The sequence below is a fragment of the Danio rerio genome, chromosome 2 (genome assembly GCF_052040795.2).
Source record: "Danio rerio strain M-AB ecotype USA chromosome 2, GRCz13ab, whole genome shotgun sequence".
Taxonomy (NCBI): domain Eukaryota; kingdom Metazoa; phylum Chordata; class Actinopteri; order Cypriniformes; family Danionidae; genus Danio; species Danio rerio.
This window is the reverse complement of record NC_141022.1, coordinates 18,762,663-18,787,272: the sequence shown is the minus strand read 5'-3', so window position 1 is coordinate 18,787,272 and position 24,610 is coordinate 18,762,663. Positions and strand designations below refer to the sequence as shown.

At 32.5% G+C, this 24,610-nt stretch overlaps 1 protein-coding gene across 3 annotated transcripts in view; it reads left to right on the top strand.

Annotated features, from left to right (window-relative positions):
- The window catches only part of vav3b (vav guanine nucleotide exchange factor 3b), a 167,174-nt gene that overhangs the window by 49,111 nt on the left and 93,453 nt on the right, over window positions 1-24,610 (top strand). For 2 of the 3 annotated variants that reach the window (XM_087239616.1, XM_087239615.1), the window contains 8 exons: window positions 2,428-2,493; window positions 4,821-4,923; window positions 7,984-8,076; window positions 8,190-8,258; window positions 8,342-8,445; window positions 11,931-12,030; window positions 12,186-12,281; window positions 19,873-19,941. In XM_087239616.1, the coding sequence (XP_087095742.1) occupies window positions 2,428-2,493; window positions 4,821-4,923; window positions 7,984-8,076; window positions 8,190-8,258; window positions 8,342-8,445; window positions 11,931-12,030; window positions 12,186-12,281; window positions 19,873-19,941 (700 nt within the window). The remainder of the gene's footprint in view (window positions 1-2,427; window positions 2,494-4,820; window positions 4,924-7,983; window positions 8,077-8,189; window positions 8,259-8,341; window positions 8,446-11,930; window positions 12,031-12,185; window positions 12,282-19,872; window positions 19,942-24,610) is intronic. The other variant, NM_001126393.1, reaches the window with a different exon arrangement.

The following is a 24,610-nucleotide window of genomic DNA, read 5'->3' as shown; positions in this document are numbered from 1 at the left end:
AATTTTTTTCACTAGGCAAGTGTAAAAGTGTAAAACAATGAAGTGTATAATTTGTTGAAGCCATCTTGGAATAAGCTGAATTTATTATTGAGCATATTTTTACTCACAAATTTATTTATGGTACATATACAATCATAATCTATTAGTAGTGTACTTGTAAAACAAATAAAGTACACTTTAATATTACTAATCAAGCAAATAATACATTTTGCCAGGCATTTACTGGTACTCGCATACTTGAAGTTGTTCCAATTTTGCACATAAAACAATAAACTAAATACCTTAACGGTTTTAAGTACCAAGCACTAAACTTGTTGTTTCAAAATAAGATTTGTTAGCAAGCTAATAATTAACACATTTGAAGTAGATCTGCACTGACAATTAGTTTGTTTGATACATTTAGCTATTAAATTAGGATGTATTCATATAGTGTATATTAACTAATGCAACCTTATTGTAAAATATTATTGTTTAAATATATGTCACTGAACGAGTATAGGGCGAAAATACTAAGACATTTCTCAGAAAAAACATCAATTAAATTTTACAGAGGTATGTTAAAATAAACTGAAAGTATACTTTCTTATATTTTAGTTTCAAAGAAGTATACTACAACCCCAAATGAGAAAAAGTTAAGACAGTAAGGAAAACGCAAAAAAAAAAAAGAAAGTAGTGATGTCTAAATTTACTTTGTCTTGTATTTCAATGCAGACAATATGAACACAATGTACCATGCTTTTTCTGGTCAACTTTACAACCTTTCCTGTCATCCTGACCTGCAATACAATCTGAATAAAGTTGGGAGAAGAGCAGTTTAGGGCTAGTAATCAGCTAAATTGGTTAAATAATGGTGTGATTTGAATAAGTTGATGTCAACAGGTGATTGTATTTATGATTTGGTACAAAAGCAGCATCCAGGAAAGGTCTAGTCCTCTAGGAGCAAAGATGGACGGAGGATCGCCAGTTTGCCAACAAATACATGAGAAAATCACTGAAATGTTCAAAACAATGTTCCTCAAAGAAAAATAGAAAACATTTCGACATTGCACCTTCAAAAGTGCATAATATTAAAAGATTCAAGTAATCTGAAGGAATTTCAGACCATAAAGGACAAGGGCGCAAGTCTAAACTGAACAACCATGATCACGATCCCTAAGGTGGCAATGCATCAAGATTTTTTTTTTATTTATAAGTGATATCATCTCATTGTCTTAGGACTACTTTGACAAACCTTTGTCAAGTACCAAGTCAGGTATGTAGTTACATCCATGAATGCCAGTTAAAACTGTAGTGTGCCAGAAGGTAGCCTTGTGTTAACAGTGTTGAGAAGCGCCATTGAATTCTCTGGGCATGGAGGCATGGAAATGTAAGGGCATAACTTTCACGTCTTTTATGGCATCATAATGCTGAAAAGAACATAAAGATTTTGGAGCACAATATGCTGCCTTCTTTTCCAGGTACGTTCATGCATATTTCAACAAGAAAGTTCAAAACCACAATCCGCACACATTACTAAGTCCTGGCTGTGGAGCTAGAGGACATGCAATTGACTGGACTGCCTGCAGTCCCGACCTATGTCCGATAAAGAATGTGTGGCACATTTTGAAGTGCAAAATATGATAACGAAGACTTGCCTACCTTAAGACTTGTTTTCAGAAACATTAGACAAAATTACACTTGAAACACTTTATCACTTGGTGTCCTCAGTCCCTAAATATATTTTAAGTGTTGTGAAAAGGAATGATAACATTATAAAGTGGTAAATGTTTTATCATTCCTACTTTTTTTTTTTTAAATGTTGCAAAAACCAAAATTACAATAAAAATAAATCATGAGGAACAGATGTTTGTTGTATTGTCTGCAATTAAATAGAATTGAACGTAAATTTAGAAATCACCTCTTTTTTATTTGCATTTTCATATTGTCACAACTTTTTTTTCTGATTTGGGGTTAATAATGTTAATAATGTCATTTTATTATCAGTGCAGTGGCTGTTGTTTAAATGAATGGCTGGTATTAAAATGTTTCTTTCCTGTCGGATCACAGTTGATGCAGACAGACTAATTGCTTGTTGCTGGAAACTTGTCATCAATTGCAATTTAAAAAAATTTAAAAAGTGCAATTTTAAGTATATTTGAGAGAAGTACTTAAGAAGTAGAATGTAAGCTTACTTTCTGAGTTGTAGTTTAAAAAAGTAAAAAAAAGAAATTTTATAAATATTTCTTAATGTAAGCGCACTTGTCAACTAATTAACAATATTCTACTAATAAATGTGAAAACCCTAAAAGTCTACTAATGCCATAATGAAAGTTACTTGTAGTTCCAAAGTTACCAAAAAATATATCTAAAGGAGATCATGTAAATAAAGTGAAATCAAATATTTTTAGTCAAGACGCTAAAATGAGAGATTCTGTGCCACTTTCACAGGTCGTTTCCCACAGAGGAAAGCACTGAAAATGAAGACATATACATCCATTTGGCAGATCTCATCGAGTAAGTATGAATCTCTCCCTCAGTCGGACAGTTGTTTTTGTTTGGAAGAAATGAGGTGCTAGTTTTAAACTGCAGATCATTAGTGTTTGTGGTTTTAGTCACCCACGTGTATGTACGTGTTTTGTTTCTGATAAACTCTTGAATTGAACAGTTCATATTTTCAGTAATATGACATCTATAACCTACTTCTGCGCTGAGTGGGATGAATGTGAATGACTGATTAATAGTAAGTGTGGAAACAGGAAGTTGTGTTTCCTTAAAAACTGAACCAAATGTACCCCAGTGCACTGAATTATAATAATCTTATAACATGATAACAGTGGGTATCTCTATATAATCATCTGATATTTAAACGTATGGTGGTGGATTATGGATGCAATTTTTACATACTGATGTGTATAATATATATATATATATATATATATATATATAGCTTCTCCTGATCATCAAGACTGCATTTATTTCATCAACAATACAATACAAATTCTTCTTATATATAAACTTCTTATATATATTATTCTTATATATTATATCTTATCTTCGTATAAGATATAAAACAAATATCTTTGTTTTACTTATATTTAATGATAATTTTTTACGTCAAACGACAATTTCAGTTTATTAATTTCTGTTTTAATCAACTCCATAAGTTTTGGTAAATTATCCCCAGAACAAAAGATACTTGTATCATCAGCAAATAAAATAAACTTAAACAACTCTGATATCTTACACATATCATTAATATAAATTGTAAACAATATCGGACCTAAAACTGATCCTTGTGGTATGCCACAATTTACATTTAGATATGACGATTTATAGTTGCCAATCTCCACAAACGGTTGCCTATTTTATATATATGATTTTCATGATAGGAATTATAGAATAGGAATAAATTGACATTGACTGTAGTTTGGAATCTCACAAAATGTGGCAAATTTTGAAGACTACATTAACAAATTAACGGAAGTAAAGACATGATCACATGAACTTTATTTCCAGAGCTGCTCTGCCAGTCAGCAGTATTGAAATGTTTTATTTGCGGAAAAATAACAACACCAAACAAAAAGTATTGTCCATATAACATAATAAAAAGTCGTTTTACAGAGCGCTTAAATTTGGGGAAATATGGACCAATTGTTACAGTAAATATAAATACAATTTTGTAACCTGACCCTACAACTGTCACTCAATAGCAAATATATATTTGGTCGAACAGTGAATTTGAACATGATTTCTATGGGTCATCAAAATGTCTTAAATTGTCCAATAGTAATTCGTACTTCCACAATAAGGCTATTGGCAATAAGGTCTTAAATCTGAGGTTATAAATTAACACAGTCATAGCATTAAATGTTCATGCATAGACACATTTTCAAGTAATTACCTTTTTCAATCATTTTTAAATTATTAAGAATTAAGTTGAAATAACTTGTAAATTTCATTTAATCCGAAAATGGAAGCAGCACTAACTGTATTCCTCAGTATTTTGATTTGCAAATGCAAATATCTAAACGTTACAAAATCAAGATTTATTTACTTGAGACAAAATAGTCAATTACTTTAGATACTTGAGATAAAATAAAGGAAGTCAGAACAAAATGAAGCGAGACTTGCAAAATTATGCTTAAAAAATAATAAATACCTGGCGGTGGGTTGTGAAATTACTTTTCAGTTGAATGGTGCATTCTGAGCATACCGACAGATATTTGTTCTTATTTTTTATAATAAACTCATTTCATTACTTTAATAATTACTAATTTACTCATTACTTTCATAAAAGACTATAATCTTATGTCAACTCATTTTGCTTCCCGAAACATCATAACTTAATTTAGGAATCTTTAAACATTTTGCATTGGAATGCAAGACAAAAATATTGAGAAAGACACAGCACTTTTTTTGTAGTGTGATCAGAAGGTACAAAGAAAAGTTTATTTTAAATGGTAAATGTTTGAAGTGATTCAAACCTCTAAGGTATAAAAAGTAACAAAGAACAGTACAAAGTTTCCCTTTCAAACTTTGAAATGTTGTATATGCAACTCATTGTGTTCTCACTATAAATGTACACTTTTTAGCATAATACATAATAACATCATAGTGTTTCCATCAAATAGATAATTTAGTTATTTCCTGGTCTTAAAATGTTTATACATTTATATCATCATAATTATCGACACTGATATGACAGATATTATCATTGCCTGTATTTACCAACCCACCAGTAGTTACAATGTGTTTTTTTGAATAGAATTGTTGTATAATCATATGGTAATGATCTGATTTTGTGTGTGTGTGTGTGTGTGTGTGTGTGTGTGTGTGAGCAGCGAGGAGCTGGAAGAAGATGTTTATGACCCTGTGTATGGAGACATTGAAGGAGGAGAGGTGTATGAGGACCTGATGAGGACTGAAGCTGCTGTGTCTCAAGCGGTACATAAATGACTCACACACACACACGCTTCCAATGCATCAAAGTGTTGATTTTCTTTGTAAAACACCTACTCCTTCTCCTACCAGAAATATGCTCACTTTTTTTTTTTTTAAGTATCATTATGAGTAAATCCACTGTACACTAACCATTAAAAGAAACTGAAAATAACAAACTGGTCTTTAAACTTTGTGAGCTACTTTGTGACTCTTTAAATTGAGACTTATGTTAACAAATGTTGTGCATTTGGTAATTATTAGATTTTGTGGCTCTTTTTAGTATAAAGAAAATATCACAAATTATACATTCAAAGATTATCTGTTACAACATATAATTTGAAAACTTATATTTTTCTTCTGCACAGAACCATAAATCTTCACTTCAGCCACTCTTACAGACAGAAAAAGGTTTTCCTAAAGGCTTTATTAGTTTGAGTTATTTCGCCTAAATTATTAATTGATTTATTTATTTTTGCAGTATTTTCTGAATTATTGTTTTACTTTTTTTATTCTAATATGTAACAATATGAATAATAAAAACAATAATAAGTAAAAAAGAAAGAAATTACAATTTAAAAAAAAATCAAATAATAATACACAGTACATATATGAAGTGAAATGGTTTTTACAACTGCCCTGAATTTGAATAAAATATATATTTTAAAAAACTACTAACACTCCTGATAAATTTTAATTCTTTTAAAAAGTGATGTTTAATCGAGAATTTTTTTTTTTAACACATTATTAAACAGTACTTTAACTAGGGATGTCCCGATCAGGGTTTTTTGCCCTAGAGTCTTGACTCTTTTGATTTTGAGTGTCTACCAAAACCTGATCCGATACTTCTTTAATACATAAAAAAAGAATAAAGAAGAGCGAAGAAACAGATCCAGAATGTTTCTTATATTTTATTTAGTTCATCTTATTTTAACATTCAACAATTCTGTTAAGGTAGCTTGAACAATCAAGTAATAAATGACATCAATTCTTTACTTTTGGACTTTGGTGCAACAGTAAATATAAAAAAATCTAATATAAAAACAAATAGCACCTCAACTTAAAATACCCGGCAGGCAATCCTAAGTTTACATATCTCACAGTTTGCTATGGCAATGTTATCGTCATCAACTTTATAATACCTCTAGACCACAAACATTCTTGTGCTTTCCACTTCAAGCTGCTTCCGTGTTCTACTTTGCTATCATTTAACATTTGCTATCATTCATGCTGCATGTGTTGCTGTTTCTGTGTAGATTCAAGAAAAAGGTATATATATATATTTATATATATATATATATATATATATATATATATATATATATATATATATATATATACAGCTTAAAGTGACATTTAATGGCTTTACTTGGTTAATAAGGTGAACTAGGCTGGTTAGGGTAATTAGGCAAGTTATTCTATAACGATGGTTTGTGCTGTAGACTATCGAAAAAAAATTAGCTTAAAGGGGCTAATAATTTTGTCCCAAAAATAGTTTTTAAAAAAATTCAAAACTGCTTTTATTCTAGCCGAAATAACAAATAAGACTTTTTCTAGAAGAAAAAAAATATTATCAGACATACTGTGAAAATTTTCTTGCTCTGTCAAACATCATTTGGGAAATATTTAAAAAAAAAAAAAAAAAAAAAAAATATATATATATATATATATATATATATATATATATATATATCCTGAGGTAACGGATTCCGATCATGATTACGATTCTGAAACCACATATTTGGGCTAGATTTCCGAACATGTGATCGGATCTGGACATCTCTACTTTTAATAGCTAATTCCTAATAAATTTTGTCTTAACCATGGTGACAGTACATCATATTTTACAAGTTATTTTGCAACATACTAGTATTCAACTTAAAGTGCACTTTAATGGTTTAGGGCTGGGGTGTCCAAAATCAGTCCTGGAGAGCCGGTGTCCTGCTGAGTTTAGCTCCAACTTGCTTCCACACACCTGCCAGAAATTTTCTAGTATATCTCTTAAGAGCTTGATTGGCTAGCTTAGGTGTGTTTGATTAGGGTTGGAGTTAAACTTTCCTAGACATTATTTATCAGTTATTAGATTAAGTTATTGGTTTAGTCTGTAGACAATCAAAAAATAAATAAATAAAGGGGCTAATAATATTGACCTTAAAACTGATTTAGTTTTTTAAAAAATGATTCTAGCCAAACTACATAAAATTAGACTTTATTCAGAAGAAAAAAAATCTTGCTCTGTTCATCACTTTCAAAAAAGAATAAAATTTCACTGGAAGCCTAATCATTTTGACATCAACTGTATATACTGTTTAAGAAAAATAATGCATATTTAAGAAAGCGAAAGAGACAGTGGTCAGTGAAAAAAAAAAGTAAATTTTTATACGCTCACAGAAGAATAAATATAAGATATGGAACACTAAGTATTTGAAAACATTAAAAACTGTTCATAATTCATATTTTTGAACTAGAAATGCATACATTTGGTAATGAAATAGCATTTAATTTGTGTATCTAAGGGAAGTTTCACAAACTAATTTCGCGAGGAGCACATGATGTGATTGACTGCAGCTGGTCTCTCATCTTCAATCATTAGCTAGCCAGTCAGACTAATCCAAAATCACTATAAGTAGCATAGCAAAAGTACTCCCTTATCATCAATTTCCAAAGAAACCCCCCATTCACCCCTTCTCCCCCTTTCTTCCTTTACCAGGGGAGCTCTTGAGAACTACCTGATCTCAAACTCTCCTTACATGCTCAATCGACCAGGCGGGAGCCCTGGGCTCAATTATCTCAGAGCTCAGGGTTCTTTCCCTGGACAGCATGCCAATCCTGCTAACATTTGTCAAACAATATCTAAGTGTGAACTCTTGAAAGAACATTTAAAATAACAATCCTAAATGTCATCAATCTACTAGGAAAGTGTGGCAATAACTATTAGCTATTTTCGTAATATTCACCTGCAATGCCTTGCCTTAACTTTATAAGGTTGTTATTTTTAAACAACTTTAAAGCTGTTTTGTCTGGCTGGTTGTATACTTGTCTTATGCTAGTGAGTTGTGTTGACAGAAACAGGCCGAGGTGGACATCAGAAGCTGCTGTCTTTTAGAGATCAAACAGACAGAAGCCAAATACACAGAGACTCTAGAGACCATTGAGAAGGTGAGATTCACAGCCTCAGCATGGGGAGTTTCATCACGACGCTCTGCACATACACTGATGGACAGCTGTTGCCGCACTTTACAATCTATATATATTTCGTTATGTTTTAACAGTATTTTATGATTCCACTGATGAAATTCATCCCTGCAACAGATATTGATAAGGTTTTCATCAATATACCGGTGAGCAAAGCTGTGTTTTTGACATATAAAAAAAGAAAAGTTTAACTTTTCCACTTTTTAAACATGCTGCATGTGCTTTACAGGACCTGGTTAAAGTTCACAAAGGTCTAATGGGTGAGATCCAAGACTGTGTTCAGAATAAAAATGCAGAGAATCTTCATCAGATCTTCATCACTTACAAAGACAGGTATAAGACCGCCATGTACAAATGCATTTATTCATATATAATATTAGGGCTGTGGAATTAATCGAAAATTTGGTTTTGATTTTGGCTTCTAACGATTATGAAAAACAATTAATCGAGATAAACGATTATTGCATCATATACCGCCCCCTTTCCAGTTGTACACATTTGTTGCTCCTAAAAGTGCCAAAAACCGCATGCTTCTGTGTGTGTGTGTGTGTGTGTGTGTGTTTGTGCGGCGCGCTCTCAGCAATCAGGCTCATTCGCACACTGAGACGAGCAGAATGCACACATCTAAAGTCATTAACATGAGCGCTTTAATGGTCAAATAGGTGTCAAAACGAGGTGTTTAATGATTATTCATATTAACCCTCATTTGTGTAATAAAGTTAAGATTCAAGAAACGTGAAAGAGAAACCATTAAAGTGACAGCACTCTATTCCTTCTGCTGCCTGTTTTTATCATTAATCAAACAACAAAAGGAGAAAATCCCTCACTGCTCTCGACTGAAGGACTTTTGTAGCTAAAGTGTTTTTCATACAGTGAAGATGCTTAAAGCATTAAAGTTTGTTTAAAGTAAATGCTTAAAGTTTGTTTCATATTTTTATTTTATTGTACTTATTTCTTTTTTCTTTGCAGGGTGGAAAATAACTCTATATATGCAGTTGAAGTCAGAATTATTAGTCCATCTGAATATTAGCAACCCTTTTTCTCCCCAATTTCTGTTAAATGGAAATATTTTTTTTTCAACTTATTTCTGAACATAATAGTTTTAATCACTCATTTCTAATAACCGATTTCTTTTATCTTTGCTCTGATGACAGTACATAATATTTTACTAGATATTTTTCAAAATACAAGCATTCAGATTAAAGTGCAATTCAAAGGCTTCATTAGGGTAATTAGGCAGTTCATTGTATAACAGTAGTTTCTTCTGCAGACAATCAAAAAATATATTGCTTAAGTGGGCTAATATTATTGACCTTAAAATGGGTTTCAAAATATTTAAAACTTTAATTTTAGGCAAAATAAAACAAATAAGCCTTTCTCTAGAAAAAAAAAAGATTTCTCAGGAGCGCAAATAATTTTGACTTCACCTGATAATCGTTTTTAAAAAATCGTGATTACAATTATGACCAACATAATTGTTATTATGATTTTTCCCAAAATCGAGCAGCCCTATATAATATAATATAATATAATATAATATAATATAATAATACTGTGTTTGAACATTTTATTTTATTTGTAATCACCATTTCAAGTACAAACCTCTTAACCTCTCCCAATAAATAGTTACTTGACAAGCAAGACTTTTGTAAATTAATTTATTAAATCTTTTTTACTTAATGTGTTTTCTTTAATAAACAATTAATTCAATCCTTTATTGATCCATGTATATATTTATTTGGTTAAATAATTCAGTTATAATTTATATATACTGTATATCATTTTCCAACTTTTAAAATTGAGTTCAAATGTACAGTAGTTTGCAAACAGTTGTACTATACGTATATAGCAGTGGTAAGGAACCTATAACTTTTTGACCAAAAATATGTGGTTCTCCAGCTGTCTCCTTTCAATAATGTTTTGCTTTTTAAAAAATTATAACTGTCACTAGAAATCCAAAAGTTTCCAATTAAAAATACTGCTTCAAATTTATTATTATTATTATTATTTTTTTTTTTACAGTAAAATGAATAAGAACTCGGTTAACAGTAAAAAGACGTTTTGTTCAATGCTTGTGTGAGGAGCTGTGGGTAACCTTGAATTACTTGAAAATGCAACTTACGTTTCTATGATAACCTTGTGCACGTCATGTCAATCAATTTTCTTGAGTGGTGAGGTCGAACAGATAAGATTCTATAAATTGTTCTTTTTTTTTGCCATGGACATATATGTTTGTTTATTTTTGAGTTGTGCCTGAACTTAAAAAAAATTCATTTTTTTTAAGAAAATAAATAGAAATGGCTCATTGCTGAAAAATGGTTCCTGACTCCTGATATATAGTAATATATTTAATTTACATATTTTTAATTACATGTTTGAATTTAATGTTATCAATAGTTTATAAGTAAAATAAAAAAAATAATGGTAAATCCAGAGATCCGATATTTACCTTGAAGTCTAGCTGATGCTTTTGTCCAAATTACATACAATTATTAAGGCATTCAGTCATTCAACAAAAAGAGGCAATACACACAAGAAGTGATCGTTATATCACTTTATTACAATCATACACTGTACATACAGTTGAAGTCAAAATTATTAGCCCCCCTGTTTATTTTTTTTTTCCCGGATTTCAGTTTTTTTTCTTGAACATATTTCTAAACATAATAGTTTTAAAAACTAATATTTGACTAGATATTTGTCAAGACACTTCTAGGTTACCTAGGCAGGTTCAGGTAAATAGGCGTTATTGTATAACGAGGATTTGTTCTGTAGACTATCGAAAAAATATATAGGCTAAAAGGGCTAATAATTTTGACCATAAAATGTTTTTAAAATAGAACTAAAAACTGCTTTTATTCTACATGAAATAAAACATTAAGACTAATAATAAGAATTTCTCAAGAAGAAGGAATATTATCAGACATACTGTGAAAATTTCCTTGCTCTGTTAAACATTTGGGAAATATTTAAAACAGAAAACAAAATCTAAACTTTTACTGTATATGAATTTAAATGCTTCTTACAACTGCCCTGATTTTATATAACATATAGAAAAGATAGTCCCCTAATGTTGTTTAAACTAAATAAAATAAAATAAGACTTTATCTAGAAGAAAAAAAACATATAGGAAATACTGTATTTTTTTATTTTTTTTTTGCTCTGTTAAACATCTCTTAATAAATAAAAAATTCACAGGAGGCCTGACAATTTTGACATCAACTGTATATATAAGAAAAAAAGTGGATATATAAGAAAACAAAAGAGTGGCTAGCTAAAAAAAAGTAACTAGTATGAAAATTAAATCATTCGTAAAACAAAAAGAGGTGATACACACAAGAAGCAAGAGAAAGAAAGAGATAAGAGTGTTTCTACGGATGGTTTGTCAAGCCCACTCACTTGTGTGTAGCTTACTTTATAAATGCATAGTGTATTTTTGTTATTATTTTGTAAGAATATGACTGGTGCGAATGTGCAAGTGTCGGTTAAAATTTCAGAGAGATGAAAGTGTGTGTTTTCTACAGGTGATTTGTGAAGCCCACTCAACTGTATGAGGCACACTTAGTTTGGGGGTGTGGTCTCCCACTCATCAAATAGTCTCTTGATTTTTTTTCCAGAGCTATTAATTGATGTATTCATTAAAAAAATCACTCATCGTGTCATACACAATCAAATGTGTAGAATCCAATTGTCGTTGAAGTCTGCTGAGCTTTCGTTGAATTTCTGCAGGCGTGTTTAATATTTCATATTTCTAGAATGATATGACTAAGCTCTGCTGATGTGTGTGTTTTTGCTAACATTTACCCTGTCTGCTTTAGGCTTCTGCTTTATGGAAAATACTGCAGTCATGTAGAATCAGCCATTTCTCTCTTAGACTTCATCTGTAAGGAAAAAGAGGGCGTTCGACTGAAACTGGAGGTGCACAACAATGTTTCATTCATATTATCAATATTTCGGTTTCATTTTAGAATCATGACCCAGAAAGTAAAGGTTATATATGGTATCTAAAATATAAATGCTATACTATTTTTTTATGCTTAATGCTGCTGTATTTATTTTATTTTATGTTGCAGGAATGTTCAAAAAGAGCCAACAATGGGAAATTCACTTTGAGAGACTTGCTTGTGGTGCCAATGCAGCGAGTGCTGAAATACCCACTTCTGCTTCAGGTACAATAATAAACAACAAAAGTATTAGCAGTATGTAAATATTTAAACTATTACCTTATCCTATTTAAACACATTGATTTAAATCTTTAACATAAGCATATGTTGCTGCTTGTTGAAACTACTTATTTAGAATGCGCTGAAACTACAAAATTCTTGAGATTTTATGTTTAGTTTACTTAAATCTCTTAAATTTGTCAAAACCAGTGAGCTTAACTTATTTTTGTTGGGACAACATGAAGGAATTATGTGCAATCCTGCATTTTTCAGTGTGCAGCATGTTGTCCTACTAAGAAACACCACATGGGGGAGCCGTCTGGCTACTTTTCTCCTCATTTTTGGCTCCACTACTTTAACTTAAAGAACTTGTCATTGCTGCTGTAGAAAAGTTTTGCTCTCTTGTATTAAGCAGAGTGGAAATTTGAGATAATGTCCAGCTTTGCAGAAACCAAGAGGTCATTATTTTAAAGTCAACACGAAACTGCAGCCAAAACCCTGTTTTACATCCATAATTTGATGCACTGAATATTAAAAGAATGTGAGACTGGACTTGAAATGATCCATTTGGTTATTATAGTAAAGAGAATGAAGACATTATGAGCACCAGTTAAAATTTGCACAATGAATTGGAAAGTATAATAAATAACTAAGAGCAGTTTGGATTTTAAATGGACTTTTTACAAATGTATTACTTACATATAAAGAGTGGCATTATTTGTGGGATATAAAAGTTGGTAAAAATTAAAACAACAAATTCAGAGAGGGATGGGTGCATTCTGCAAAGTCACTTGACCAAAACTGAGGTCAGTTTTTTGAACACTAGTACCGACAGATCAAATGTTCTTATATTTTCTTTGTTACAGAATCACCTCAAATTTTCATTTTGTTCTCTCTTATTCCTTAAGACTTCCTAATATCAATGTCCCTGTTGGATTTAATTTCCATCCTGCTCTAGATTTAGTAAAGGAAGTGAGTCTTGGGATATTGATGCACTTTAAGGGGGTGGGTTGCCCAAAATAATCCTAATGATTTTCCCTCTCTACATTGAAAATCAATAGATTTTAACCTCACTGACTTTGAAAAATGGCTGTTTGTGTTACAAAAGGAAATGAATTTGTAAATATTGGTGTATATATTATTCTGTGCTGAAGTTTTAAGTGAGAGCTGTTTCACTATGACATGAGAACAGAAGTGAGTGGACAAGCGTTAGAAATGTGTGTCGCCAGACACCTGTCAGCCTCACACACACAAACACACGCGGATAAACAAAGCAGGGACAGGTGGCTGCTTATCTGACACTCTGCCTCATGCAGGCATTCAAACACATTGGGGAATGACCCTAACAAACTCTCTTTGTATCTGTTTTTTGCCCTTTTTGTGGAACATTGTCTAAAAAACCCTTAATAGTATCAGATTTTTACAAACTCATATGAAATATTTCATTTCATATATTACAAAGGGATTTGTTTTTATTAAAGCTCTAATCATATTTTAATTAATTTTCCATGATATGATGTCAGGGCATCATGGTGGTGCAGTGGTAGCATAATTTCATGATCCCAGTAAGAAGGTCGCTTGTTTGAGCCCCAGCAGGGTCAATCATTCTTCATTTATCAACTCTTAGTAAATGTGGGATAGTTGCAACTTTAGAATAACGTCCCAATAACATACATAAGTTTATAACTAAAAGTTAACTGCCATATTAATTCTCACTTTACAGATCAGTTGTTCATAGTTTGTTTACCATATAATAACACCAGTGAAACTTTTGTCAAATTTTTTAAATAAACTATTTTTATTTATTTATTTTGTTTTCATGTTTAGCACAAAAAGTGCCCAAACCTCATGGGTTTTCATTCTGTTGTATACTGCTGTTCTGCCATGTGATGGCCCAGTATGTGTGTTTTTATACATTAAACACAACGTTCAACATTTCGTCTGTGGAGTTTCTTTGGGAAAACACAGCACACAGAAAAGCCTATGAGTGGAACAAGGTTAAGTACAAACATTTTATATTTTAAATATCAGATCTAATTTTTGTAGCTTGAACTTGTTCCACCCATTTGCTATTCTACGAAGTTTCACTGCTATTATTAGATAGTTAACAAACCATGAACAACTGATCTGTAAAGTGTGAGTTAATATATTAGTTAAGTGTTAGTTATAAGCTTAAGTATGTTATTGGGATGTTATTCTAAAGTTGTAACTGTTCCACATTAACTAAGAGTTAATAAATGAAGAATAGTTGCAACTTTAGAATATCGTCCCAATAACGTACTGTGTATAAACTATTAACTGAAACTTAACACATCAATAGTAAGTAATTTACCAACATCTTGTTCATCATCTATTACTAATTTATTAGGTATAGTTATAAATCATTAAAATACAGTTAATAAGTAATTTATAACTTGTCAACTAACAGCTTGTAAGTTATCTGTTGGCTATCTATAATGCACATATAAATAATTAACAAACTATTAACTTTTATTTAACCAGTCACTTATAACTTATTAACTAACAGTTTATTAATGATCTATTAACTAGCTATAACTGATAGTTATTCTAAAGTGTTACCTATATTTTTATGTCAAGTGCACATGGCAAGTCCGGTGTAGCATTTGTATAGTCACATAACCTATACCTTAATTCACGCCCCTAAAAAGACAAGTAATAAGTTTAAAAAGATCAAAATCCCTTTAAAGCACTCTGCAGCCATCTTGGAAATGCTTCTCATGCAGTATATTCTGGCATTCTGACCGAATGGGAGACATGAAATTCTCTAAAACTATTTGCTAAGCTTAAGTTTATTACATATCTGGAATCACCAATAAAATTAAACAACTGACTTATAAATTTTGTTTCTAAACATTTTAATCAAACAAAATCTGCAATTTTTAAAAAAGTTGCCCAAGCTAATGCACAAATGAGATCAGGACACCAACCTCATTCATACCGATTCTACACATTATCATCCTCTGGATAATGACTGTCTGAATGTGCTGCTCTTCTGAAGTAATTCACAACTTGGTCTTGATGGCGAGTCTCCTCCAGAAATGACAGCAACTCTTTGTTTATAAGTTTGTCGGCGTTTGAGTAGTTGCTGCTGTCATTTAATGTGCGTTTGACAGAATGGACTGTACCTCACATTCATTTCATACACATTACAAAACCAGAAAAGTTTTGTTTTCAAGTGTAGTTCATTTAAAAGTAGAGATTTCAGGTATTCGCTGAGATTTCAGTGTCTTTGTTAACCACATAAACTGCCGTAAAAGCACACGTCTGGCCTGAACTTCTCCACCGGAGAATCTTCAGTCTATAGCAATCAATGATTGGCTCCTAGACTATTAGATGTGGCTTTATTCACCATATTGAACGTTACACTTTTCCCCATTTTCCCATTCACCATTTGCTTTTTAAGTCATGACATATAGAATACTTTTTTGCATCCAAGCCACTACTTATTTGAATAGAGAAATATTTGTTTATGAAAACTTTTTAGTCATATCACAGATTAAAGTGAATTTTATACGAAATCATTGTATACACAACAGTCTCTGGACTTGCTGCATCTCAGACACCAATATTTGAACAATTTATACTAAGTTAATCACTTCTGGCCATCGCATATTAGGCATGAATGCATATATTACCATTGTGATTTTTCACATCGTTTTCTTAAATGTTTTAATTTAAATTACAATATTATGATTTGTTAAGTGTTTAGACCTGAATGCCGATTCGCATGACGTCACACTTGACAAGTGGATACGAGTGGCATGTCTTGTGTATTCTATACTCTTTGAAAGGACTTAAGAGTGCAAGATTGGTCGACTTGGAAATGGTGATGAATGTGGGCGGGGCTTAAATCCAGGGAAGCTCAAAACAATAGCAAAGAAACTAGACGCAGTAGAAGATAGAAACTCCATAATAAAAATTCAGATGCAGACTCTAGATTTGCTGTTGTGTAAAATAATGAGTACAATCTGATGGCTTTCTTATACCTGTAGTTTTCAATTCCTTCCCATCATGCATCTCTTGCCATTGTGCTGATGCTTAAGTCATATCTATGGCAACTGATGTAGATACAGCAGATATTGAGAGCTGTAAATGAAAAACTCAATCGAAGTTTATTGTTTCCAACAAAATAGTGCAAAATAAAAACAACCAAACAAAGATACTGATGCATGTGTGAAAACTGCAGGATTTACTTGTAAATCTATAGGAACGAACACTGAAATCTCAGTCATCCGTTACGTCTGTAATTGGGTCTCCATAAGCTCCTGCTCTGTGTTACACTGGCACCTCCAGTACATTAGGAATATACACAGACTAGTAGCACATCCACACACACACATTCCCAACACACATGTGTGAACTTCAGTCAAAGTCATGGCAGCGGTCTGGGTCAGAATGTAAATCTGGAAAGAGTGCTGAACTTTCTAATCACCTTGTTTACTCGCTGCGATTGGGCTGTTTGTCTCTCTCCAGCAGCATTCGATTGCACTCTGAAAACAAATGCATGCTTCTGATGAGCCGCACAGATTTCACACTTGGAACAACACCATTTCTCTCCCAGCGTGTTTGTGTGCTCGCTAGTCTGTTTGCACACAAATCCAAAGGCCAGATTTGTTTATCAAGTTAATTAGATATGTTATAGCGGGGATCTCAAAAGGTTCTGTTGATGTTCTTTTCCATACCCTGGAATAAATCTGCTTCAAGTTAAAATGTCTATCATATCCTCAGAACCTGGACCACTGGGTATTTTGAGTCTTTCAGAAAAGCTCATGATTGCATCCACATGTTATAGAACAGGGCAGGGATATCATTTTGAAATGTGTAGATTCAGGCACATGGTGCATTCATTCTTGTCAAGTTTGTTTTGATTAAAATAAACTCTGGTGTGATTGCTCTGTTAGTTTTTGCATGTAAATAGATATGATTAATATTATTATTTTTTTGTAATGTTAATTTAAAGGAAAACTATTTTACCTTTTTTTACAAGATGTAAGACAAGACTTCGGTGTCTCCAGAATGTGTCTGTAAAGTTTCAGCTCAAAATACCTATCAGATAAATTATTATAGCCTCCAGAATTTGTCCATTTTGGTTTCTGAGTACATTGTAGCTGATTTTGTAGCCTGTGGCTTTGAATGCAAATGAGCTGCTCCTCCCTGCCCACCGTTCCCATGTGTGGGTCTGCATCATGCATTATGCCAGGTAAACAGCAGTCAGTGATAGAGACAGACACGGATAAAGCTGAAATACAGCTCATAGTCAAAAATACCAAGTAAGTTTATTTCATTAATAAAAGCCTTTCTGAAATGATGAGTCTCATACAAATGCCATTTGCAGTACACACACACACACACACACACACACATATTAGCGTTTACTGACACCATGCGGCTGTGGGAATTTATAGAGATTAAGAATTACAGTGCTTTTAGTGATTTTACCGTCTTTATTACAAACATGCTCTATTTTAAAAGCATTTTAAACTTATAGAAATCATAAAGAATTGGAACAAATATTTGAATGCCAGTTTAGTTGTTAAAGAAATGTTCTTTCTTTCACCTGTCAAACACTATGGGCCCTATCATACACCCGGCGCAGTGTGGCGCAAGGCGTGGCGCAGTAGTCTTTTTGCAGTTTCAGCTTGGAGCAAGAGTCGTTTTGAGGCGTTGCGCTATGCTGTTTAAATAGCAAATGCATTAGCGCTCATTTGTGTGCCCATAGGCGTTCTGGTCTAAAAAGGAAGCCTTTCTGAGGCAGACCGCTGGCGCGTTGCTATTTTGAGAATCTATAATAGATTTTTCATTAAACCAAAACTAACCCGGTCTAAACTCCGGCGCAGAGTTGCGCCTCGCTTACACACTGCTTAATACGCACAAGAGAGCAATAGGCAAATATCTTTACATATGAAAAAAATGTAAATATTAAGGATATATATAGTATATAATAAGAATAGATATAGAATATAAATATAAAGGATTCAAATATTACAAAACATATTATTTCTTAGCCTACATAAATATGAAAAACCACTGCTTTATGTGTTCTTTATCTCGGGAGGCTTTTTCAGTTCATTCATAACAATTTGCTTTTGTATAGTGTTATTATTATTAGCAGTATTATTTATTATATCCATATTTATATTTGTTTTATTAAAAAACAAGCTTAGATTTGCCCACCTGTCAGGTTTTAGACCATAAGGGGCACAGCATGTGTTTTAGGATATAACTCAGGTTTTTGAGCACATTTTGCTATTATTATTCATTTATTCGTTTGCTGGAAATTAGAACTGAATTTAGAACAAAAGTATTTATTTATAGACTAATTGATGTCTGTGTGTAAAGGTTTCCCTATCCAAGAGCGAAAGTGAAAGTGATCCATTATCTCTCATTCTCACGCAGTAAATGCTCTGTTATACTGTATAAAAAACTGTTAACTGTGAACTGTTTGCTTGTGAAATGCTCATTTTTTCCACTTAGACTTACTTTGCATCCTGTAAATAGTGAATGTGCTCTTGGCTTGACGCAGCAGACTTTTAAAGGGAATGGGAGATGAGATTCTAATTGGTTTATTCTCAAAACACACCTATAACTCATTCAGAAAATAAACTCATCCCTTTTAGAACATGCGCCTCGGCGCAAGGCAAATTTCCCGTCCTTAAATTAGCAAAAACGCGTCCTGACACGCCCTGAAAGCGTTGGCGCCCTGCGTTTTGCGCTCTGCGCATGGACCGTCAAAATAGAGCCCTATGTCATATGCGGTGGCCTGAATCACTGGGATTTGGGTACTATTTTAACAACAGGAAATAAAAAAAAAGAGATGTGTTGGGTTTTTATCACTCCAGTATGACAATGGACACACTATACATATACATACAGTTCTGTCCAAACAGCTTACAAAAGTTGATTTTCATCATTGGTGTCCTTTAAGTTCTTATAATAGTATTTATTTTACGGTTATTTTAATGGCTTTGAGGATTTTTGCTAATGTGGTATATGCACACAGAGACTTAACTTTCAATAAGCCAGCTCAAGCGCTTCTGGAGTACTGTCATTTCATTAAAAATTGCTGCGTTTAAGATCTGATTTCTTTAAAAATAAATGATTTTCATTGCCTGATTAATATAGGATACTGTGGGATTCAGACCGGATAAGAAGTGCAGAATTAAATTCTTACATCCTGCGCCCTGTTTTTAAAATATGGAAATTTTATTTTAACGCAGTATGCAGAGGTTCAGTGCTTGTTTGCTGCTTCCAAAGGTTTTTGCGTTTAAATGGTTAATCATCTAGTTGAAACCTTGAACAACTATATGATTACCTAAGTCTATTTAACTAATTATGTTTTAATTACATTGATGCTGTAATAAAAACCTTACAACATTGAAAATAGTCACATTTTTCACTTTTCACCTGAAGTTTATTGGTGGCTGAAAAACACTATTTGTGCTGTTAATAAATTAATAAATCAACACCACATAGTTTAAACATCACAATACTGCAAGATTTTGTTTCATAAATGAAAAATATGATTATTATAGCGGTGTATTCAAGTATTTGTTCACTTTCTTTTATCCAATTATAGGAACTGGTCAAATATACAAATGACGGCCCCGAAAAGAGCAACCTACGAATAGCCCTTGATGCTATGAGAGTAAGTATAGATTTCTTATGGAATTTACAGCAATAATGTACAGAAAGTACAGATTAATTATTAAGAAAAGCATGAAATGTCTTCACAGTAGAGTTTTCTTTCACGTTTGAGGTGTAAAAAAATAGGGCCCTATTATACACCCGGTGCAACAAGGCGCAAGATGTGTTTGCCGTAATTTGTTCCTATTTTCTGACCAGCGCAACTGCAATTTTCATATTTTGCGCCATGTTGTTTAAAGAGCAAATCTATCTGTACCACTTTGTGGACTCTTGGGTGTTCCGGTCTAAAAAGGAGGTGTGTTAAGGTGCATTTTTGGTGCTTTGCTATTTTGAGGAACTGAAATAGACTGTGCAATTGACCAACTAAAAGCTGGTCTAAAGTCCAGAGCAGAGTGGGTTAGTTACGCCCCTATGCGGGTTCAAAACCTATACGCATTACTTAATACACACAGGATGTACAGCAAATATCTTTACATATGAAAAAAAAATAAGAATTAAAATGCTACAAAAATGATTTTTCATCTATATAAATATAAAAACCACTCCCTCCATGCCTTCTTCATGCCGGGGGGTGTTTCTCAGTGTATTTATTACAATTTGCATTCGTGTAATGTTATTATTATTAGTAATATTATTTATTATATGCATATTTATATTTGTTTTAATAAAAAAAAAATGGGTAAACCAAGGCATATTCAAATGAAAAGAGAAGTTTAGATTTGTCCACCTGCAGGTTTTGGAGACGTACGCATCACCATATGGGAATAAGAATAGGATGCGTGTTTGGTTATAACTCAGTTTTTTGACCACACTTTATTGTTAATATTCATGTGTTTGTTTTCTGGAAATTAGAACTGAATTTAGAAATAGTTTTCAAACAAAGCTTAACAAACTAAATTAAATATGTAGGCTAATGGATGCTTTAGACTTTGTGTTTTTGTGCCATGTGCTTTAGACTTTGCGCCTAGATCATCAAAATAGAGCCCTTTAAAAGTGGCCAGAAAGCTTTAGATTAGTTGCAACAATGAACATGTGTGGCTACTTTCTAGTTGCTAGAAGATGCAAGTAGACAAATAAAAAAAAACAGCTTTTTTATCGGCCACATGGAACCTTTCATTGCACTAAATGTTCTTTATCATGGAGAAAGGTTCTTCAAATTATATAGTTTTAAGGTACTGTATTTTGCAGTACTTGATCTCAGTTAAAACATGAAGACAGGACGGGGCAAGTAGCTCCTCCCCTTAAAAAAAAAAAAAAAAAAAACTATCACTAGCATTTCAATAATATCACAGCTCTGACAGTGACAGTGGTCGACTTCAAGCGCATCAAATGAAAAGCAAATGAGAAGCATCTTGATGGGGGTGAGACATGTCTGATACTATACAGCATTTGATTTGTCAAACAATTCGATAAGAAACTGAAATATGAGGTAATATGTCAAAAAAATCACGATCTATTTATGCAGAAATGTTTAACTGCAAGCTTTAGATATTTAGATCTTCTAAAAGTGAATTCTGTCACTGTTTTGGAGCACACAAGATTATTGATGTCCTTAAGACTAACTCACTGATACTAACATACAAAAAACTTTAGTTTGATTTCACAGGGAGATTAGAAACAGTTCACTGAAAGGTTCTTTAGCAATCAAGAAGTGTTTCTTCTATGGCATCACTGATAGATGATGCTGTGCAGAGCGTCTGGGTATTGATTCAGATGCTCTGAATCAATGTGATTCTGTTTTATCGATGTTTAGAAGTACACTAGCATATTGGCTGCCTCAAAGCTACTGTAACACACATCGACTAAAAGCCACAAAATCTAAGATGCCATACTTATTACCGGCCTGGATTTCTCTTCAGCATGCGGCATCGCTTTAAGATCATTCCTGCATTGGTAATGTTTTCTTTAATATTGATGAGATTAAGGGATTCTAGTATGTGAAGTGATGTCAACAGCTCATTTCAGTCTCACTGGCACTGAGTAGATGGAAAGCGGATTAATGGTGATGTGAGAAGCAGTAATGGAACACAGGCCTGCGATGATTTAATTTGTTGAAATTATCATCTCAGTGTTGATTGGTTTAGCCGATTGGGAGCTGTGAGAGTTTCTCAGACAGGGACTGAACTCATCTACCTGCCTGCCTGTAAAACGCTCTGTTTAATTTAGACTCATAAGTGACTGTTTGAGCAGAGGCGGCCTTTTAAAATGGAAATCAGCCAAGATCCACGTCATCCCAGTGGGGTCTTTTGAAAGGCCTTTTTCAGTGCTTGGAGATGTTTGTACCTGCTGATGAAATGAAATCCTTTCCTGTTGGGAGACAAATAATTTTTCATTCAAAACAATGTTTTTCATTCATTTCATCTTTTTTTTTTTTAAAGCAGTTATACCGTATGATGTGCAATTTGAATCAAAGGTTTATTTGAGCATTGATTTCGTAATGTGTTTTTCATTGGGTTTCAATGCTTTGTCTCAGTTTTTCTTTAATATCAGCAGTGCTCAAGCTGTTTCAAACCTGATGTTCATGTTAATCATGTGATTCATTGTTTAAAAGCATATTAAAAAGTCACATTGCCTATGTCACAAATCAAATATACTTGTTGAACGGTTTTGTTTTAGAAATAGTGCAGAATCTGAAATATTTAATGGCTGCATGTGCTGTATGTAAATGTATAGAATATCAATAGCTGTATTTAACAATTCAAATACATTCAATGAAGGTGTAAAACTCTGCTACAAATTACAAATGAAAAAATATTGTCATTTAGAGCATGTTTTCATTCAGAAAACGACAATTGGTCAGAGTAACAAGTGCTGTTAAAATGTCAAAATCAATGTCATTCTTAACTAGTTGATGCATACTCACCATTTATTAATTGTAATATTGAAGTTCACAGGGATCAATTCTAGGACCAGTTCTGTTTAGTTTATACATTAATGATTTGCACTCAAGAAAGTTTCAGACTAGTTATGTAATTCGTGTCTTACTCTTAATGTAAGTAAAACTGTGGGAATTCAATTATAATACAATTTCAATTAAGAAAAATAAGAAACATTGCTCTGATATTTTAGTTAATGGAGAAGTAATAAATATTGTCGATCATTTTAAATGTTTAGGTATAATTATTTACTCTAAATTTTAAGAAACACAAGAAGGTTTCCCAAAGTGCTAAAGCAAACCTGTGGATTCATAGAAACATCAGGCATCAGTTACCTTTGGCTGCTGGAAAACTTTTTATGAACACTTATTATTATCTAATTACTTATTATCTTGTGTTCCCACACAAATATTACAGGATTAAAACCATTCTATATTATCTATAAACAAACTGTAAACACTTTAGCTGAAAAGCAGAGGGGCTATCACCACTGTAACTGTATTGAACAACAAACAATTTCCTTTTATGCTGATGTCTGTTTAATGTACAAAATATTTAATGATCTTGCACCACCACCTCTCAAACAATGTTTGATTGTCTGCAAGGACAATTTAAGACAAATTCAAGGTTAGAGGTGATTGTCTAAAAACAGCTCTCTTGAGTTTAACTGAACAATCAGTTTGTTTCTTTTTTCAGTCAGAGCAGCAGAAAGCTAGAATAAAATACCAGTGCATATTAGAGAGAGAACCACTTTTGACACTGTCCTTAAAGTTCAGCTTAAACAAAATCAAATATGCAACCACTGATTTGATTTCATTTTATTGACTATGATTAATATTGTTAAACTTGTTACAACTTAATGCCCAGGGAATATATGTTATGTATATTAGCTTTTTAGCTTACTCTGGCACATGTCATGTTGTACATTGTCCCTGTACAATTAAAAATAATAAATACATAAATAAATGAATTAAAACATTCTTAACCAGTTAAAACAGCAACTATTGATAAAGAAAGGAATAAGCCAAAGTAAAGTAAGTGAAGCTGTTACAAAATACATACGTTTAAGTTAATCAAAGAAGGTATTTATACAAAATGTAATTGTAATTATTCTCTAATATCTACATATAATCTACATTAAGTGCAAAAATTCTCCGGAAATGTTTCAATGGGTTCATTTTAAACCCAATGAATTGACCTTGATATGAGATCAGTAGTAGATTTCTATGTTCCAGTCTACGCCTCTTCACCTCGTTCGTTGACTTCTTTAAAGTGCCAGTTTTTAACCAGGTGTCCATTTTGATAAATGTAGTAATCAAAAAATAAATAAAATAAAATTACGAATGTACTATCACTAGTGATGTGCGATACCACTCGTTTCCTATCCGATCTGATACCAAGTAAAATGAAGGCGAGTATCGGTGATAACTATCCGATACCGTTTTTTTGCCCAAAATTACTGTTTGGGAAATTAAAGTAACAAGCAGTTTTCTTAAAAGTGTCACTTCATACTGAATACGAGACATATTACGGGTTATCCTTGTTTATTGATAAAGAGTTATCATCCAAAAAAGGAGCAAACTTACATATTTATTGACAGCATCTGGGCATGTATATCTTAAAACGCCTGCCTGAACATCTTAACATAAAACAATAAACATTCACACCTTTTGGTTTAGTGACATGTTAATTTGGTCCCCTTGAAGATTTTTTTAACCTTTTTCATCATTGTCACAAAAATCCAAAATACAACCTCATCGCCACATTTTCTCCCTCTGTACCTGGTTAGTGCCT